This window comes from Fukomys damarensis, unplaced genomic scaffold (genome assembly GCF_012274545.1).
Source record: "Fukomys damarensis isolate Sample0158 unplaced genomic scaffold, DMR_v1.0_HiC HiC_scaffold_4, whole genome shotgun sequence".
Lineage (NCBI taxonomy): Eukaryota > Metazoa > Chordata > Mammalia > Rodentia > Bathyergidae > Fukomys > Fukomys damarensis.
Genome location: NW_022900916.1, coordinates 11,289,948 through 11,294,759, shown reverse-complemented (window position 1 = coordinate 11,294,759; position 4,812 = coordinate 11,289,948). Strand labels below are relative to the sequence as shown.

Genomic DNA, 4,812 nt, shown 5'->3' with positions numbered 1-4,812 from the left:
CCTCACTGGCTGCTGATCAGTCTGGGGGTTGGCGACCTTTATGAGGAAGACCAGAATCCCACGGTGACAGATCTGTGCAAAGAACCAGATGACATAAGGGTCCTCACGTATATTTGGTAAAGGAGGGTTTTTCTTTAAGTGTAAGCTCTTGGGCTTTTAGAAGACAATAAAAAGCAGGTTTGACGAGTTTAAATAGCTTTAAAAACATTTTGTGACATTAAATGTCAAAATTAAACTTTTAAAGATAAAGAATATAAGAAGCTGCAAAATAAAAAAGGAAAGCAGAGATATATATACTTATTGAGGAAAAAAATGGATCAGTGACCCTTCATCTTTAAAAGACTCTTAGTCATCATAATAGCTAAACTGCCGGTCCTTAAAACCACTAGAATATGTTGGTTTACTGACGTTATGCCAAAGAAGTCAAAATGTAATTTATTGCAAAAATATAAAAAGTTTTAAAATTGCATATGATGTTTCATACCATTTCACTAATAGGCCAAGGCCAGCACACAACTTAATCAAGCCAGAAAAACTTTAAAATAAAAATGATTAAAATTTTACTGTATGGTGAGTTATAAAAAGAATGTGGTGCCATGCTGTGTAGCATGACTCCCTCTTACATGGGCAGGGTCACTAACTTGATACCCATCTGAATAAGTCAAACATACTGACTAACATAGTATCTTATAATTATCTTCTTAAACATGGGTACTTTCAATATATTACAATCATTTAAATAAAACTTTCAAATAATTTTGTGGAGTAGAAAGTCATTTTATCAATATGCTGAGCTTTTTATTAACTACTCATTAGAAAGTGATGTTAAAGCTTATTGACTATTAAATCACTACTGTTTACTGATACATTGTAAATGTAAAAAAAAGGAAAAAACCCGAAATCACAGAAAATGCTTGCCATCTACACAAACACGTTCTCAGTGACTAACCCTACTGTGGAATTCTGTCACTATAGGTCTTCTTGCTCTGTCCTTTTGCTTCATGCAGTGGGTTCAACAATATCCATGTTTGTTCCAAACAGGGCGACTAATTGTTCTTCATAGGTGGCAATGTTCCTTTTCATAATTTCCATGCAAGGTCCCAGAAGCCTTTCAAATGCTTGCACGTCCATGGCTACGAAAAGGAAAGAATAAATGAAAATATTCCTTGCAAAACTGCTGAATTTCCATTCCAGTATAATTTCTATGATGATACTGTAATTGTGACAGATTAATAATGCAAAAGTATTTTCAAGTAAATATTATAAAATACAAGAAAAAGCATCAAGATTAAAACACTCCACTTCAAAAAGGAAGCAGCTTGGGCCAGGGATTTGGTTCAGGTGCCACGCCTGCCTCCCGAGTGCCTGCGATGCAAGTGCAAAGTCCTGAATTTGATTCCCGGTACAAAAAAAAAAGAAGAAGCACTTAGAGCCTCCTCAGGCCACTCTGAGGTCCTCAGCAGCTGCAGTGCTAGGCTGGTGAGAGGTGCCTGATCAAAGCTGGGAAGGGACTGAAGGACAAGAACAGCAGAGCCTGGGGACTCTTAAAAGTAAATGGTGATGTTTCTATATCAGTAATACGAACCCCATAAAAGTGGGCCAGGGAGTGTTTCCTGTCTTGTTCTCAGAGTTTACAATGCCATGTCGCAAACACCATGCAACTCAAAGTAGCAGTCAATATTATAATGCTTTTGACCACTTCTATAATTATGTGCTAGATAATTATAGCTTGCCTGTCTTGTGTGTTTGAAAACTGAGTAAGATTCAGATGGAAAATATAATCATATTGTCTATCATAGAAATATAAATTAAAGTATACTTTTTGCCATTCAAATTTACAAGGTGAAAACGGCAGTGTTTGTAAGAATAAAATGAGCAATCCTGCACTACTAGAGGCATGTCCGTTATTACAAATAAAAGTGATTTGACAATATATATCAAAAGTCCTTTTACAATACTCACTTCTGAAAGCCATTTCTAAGGAAAAATTCAAATTATGGAAGTCATCTATATACAAAAACACAAACTGGAGCCAAAACCTGTAAAATATGTACCAGTGGGGAGCGACTGAATAATTCTATATATGTCAATGTATGTTTAACAGAATATTAAAATTTGATGTAACAAAATAAGAAAATCTCTAAGCTACAATGATGAGCAGAGCAATTTAGAAATCTGCTTAAAAACAGCAAAATATTCATACCAAAAAAAAACCAAAAAAGACGACAAAAAGTAACTCTAATACTGGAAATCACTAAGTGGTGGTGATGGTATGGGGGATTCTGTTTTTTCTATCATTTTCTGTATCTCTAAACTTTAATATGAATATGATTATTACAGAAAAGAGTAATAGAATTTCACTCATGTTACTTTTACTCTTACTAACAGTTCTCTACGCAAGGAAATTGCCTGTCAGCTCTGACTTCTCTTTCATCCAAGTGCATCACTTGATTAATACCCTTATTTAAAACCTTTTAAAAAGTGACTTCTCTAAGAAGTTAATTCTGACAATCCCTGCAAATCTAAAAAACACTGAAACTAAGTTTGTCTGTTGAACTGTGGATGAAGAACACGAATAGGCTTAGTCTAGAATCAGTTTTCTTAAAGAAAATGTCATCTATGCTGTCATTTCCTGAATTAAATTCTTCATTATTGAAGTGATTCCTTACATATGAAATCTCAGATACACAGAAATGTCTTCCAGCAGAAGCTGGCATTTCTGCCAAGCTCCCACAGTAGAAGAAAGTAGTAAAGAGCTGAACGACAAAGAACATGTGATTGTGCTTCAAAAAACCCTTTCAAGTTCCAGGGCCCAGCTGAGGGTGTACAGTACTTGCCCAGACATTCCAACTCCCTGAAGGGCTTAACAGAGAACTCCACAAAAATACTACTTCAGCCTTCTCTTAGGAGCAACACAGCGTGCTTACTTGACAAGTTATATATAAAACTTGGCAGAGCTCATTTCAATTATTAAAATAAGGTGTTATAAAAGAACTGAAATATGTGTATGTAAAAAATTTCAAAGAAGAAAATGGCTTCCACGAACTGATTTTATAGTGCAGTGAGTCCTAACCTCGCTGTATTTTGTAGGGACCACAACATTTGCGAACTCATTAAAATGATGTGCACAACACAAATACATAAAATGCAGACGTAACCACTGTGATCCCGACCTAAGCACTTGACGGTCCCGATGGCGTGCGCAGACGCAGCTCGGGGCTTGTTAGTCACCAGGGCAAGCTCTCCGAAGTACTGTCCCCGAGCGCACCGAGCGACTTCTACCGCACCGTTCTCTTCCACTTCTGATTTACCCTAACAGATTAAGTAAAAATGTTAATTTTTACTCAGCTCATTTTATTTTAAAAATAAAAATTAACTTTGGTATAAAAATAAAAAAATCTATTATGTGCCTTGCTATTATTATGTGGATTTTTTAAGGACTTAAGAATGCTTACCTTTCTTTTCATAGTAATTTTCACTTCTCCAGATTCTACAATGAAAAAAGAATCAGCCAAATCTCCCTATCAGAGTAAAACAACAAAAACAGAATGAAATGCAAGTTTATCTGACAGACATCTTGTAATCAGTCTAACCCCATGCACAGAGATTTGCCCAAAAAGTGAAGTCCATGGAAACAGTTTACTTCCTTTTCTGATTTCAGATATCATGGGTGATAATTACATAGGAACAGTTTCACTGTTTGAAATAATGATTTTATATTATACCAGGCCTCTGCTAGAAGCCACAAAATAAGGCAAATCACACAGAGGCGACAGTCTCCCCCAAATTTCATCCTGACCAGCAGCACACAGAGTTAGAAATGGCAACACTGCTGTCGCCCAGAGGTCCCCGTGGTCAGCAGGAACGCAGGGCTCACACCGTGTCCTGAAGTAAGAAGCACTGGCTCAGCGATCCGGATAACCACAGACCCGGAAAGAGCAGGAGGCACAGGTGTGAAGTGCAGCTGGGACGATCCACCTCTGGGCCTCAGAAAACAGTTCTGAAATTCTAAAAACTGATGGCACTTCTGACTACATACCCAGTATTTTTTCCTTAATTTTGCCTTTCAATGAACTCTGCCCTGATTTCCAAAGATGCCTTCTGAATTAATATAGTACAGAAGAGTAATAGATTTTTTTAAACTTAGTTTGTCAAAGTGATTGTGCAGAAACACAGGTTTTTAAAAACTTCTGTGATTATATGACAATGAATGTTGAATCTAGATTTTTATAATATAGAGCAGATACATGATTATAAAGGCTTAAAAGCAAACTACAAATGTAACAGCATCCTTAATCAGTCCCAGGGGTGGCATACCTCCTCCTCTGTGCAAGCGCTGGAACTGGGCTTGCACATGCTCAGCCGTGTATTCTACCACTGAGCTATGGCTCTGAGCCCCTCTATTTTATATCATTTTGGTAAGAGCTTCACAGTAAATTTGCAAGTGTTACAAGTCATAGCAGGTCTATCAGCTTTTGTGTAAACGTGGTCCACATGTATGTAAAATTAGTGAAATCCAAGTAAAGTCTGCATTGTGCCGGGGTCTGAGACAAACTGGGTGAAGAGTACATGGAACCTCTTAGTGCTATTTTTGCAACATCTTATAAACTTGTACTTTAAAATCAGAAGCTTTCAAAAAGCAGTTAATGGCTAGGGGGTATAGCTCAGTGGTAGCACATGTGCTTAGCATTGTGAGGACCAACCGACAAACAAGCACTTAAACGTGCTTTGTTATTTACTTGTTTATCAAGTAGGACCTTAGCCTTGCTCTCCATTCTGACTCCACTTTTTCCTAATCTCTGACTGCTCTAA

General features: G+C 37.1%; 1 protein-coding gene across 1 annotated transcript in view; it reads right to left on the bottom strand.

Moving 5' to 3' along the window:
* Window positions 1–619: 619 nt before the first annotated feature.
* Prkar2b (protein kinase cAMP-dependent type II regulatory subunit beta) overlaps window positions 620–4,812 on the bottom strand; it is a 62,889-nt gene continuing 58,696 nt past the window's right edge. The window contains exons 8-10 of the mRNA XM_033756765.1: window positions 3,456–3,521; window positions 3,174–3,312; window positions 620–1,133 (exon numbers count right to left, since the gene is read on the bottom strand). Of these exons, the coding sequence (XP_033612656.1) occupies window positions 1,000–1,133; window positions 3,174–3,312; window positions 3,456–3,521 (339 nt within the window). The 3' untranslated portion in view covers window positions 620–999. The remainder of the gene's footprint in view (window positions 1,134–3,173; window positions 3,313–3,455; window positions 3,522–4,812) is intronic.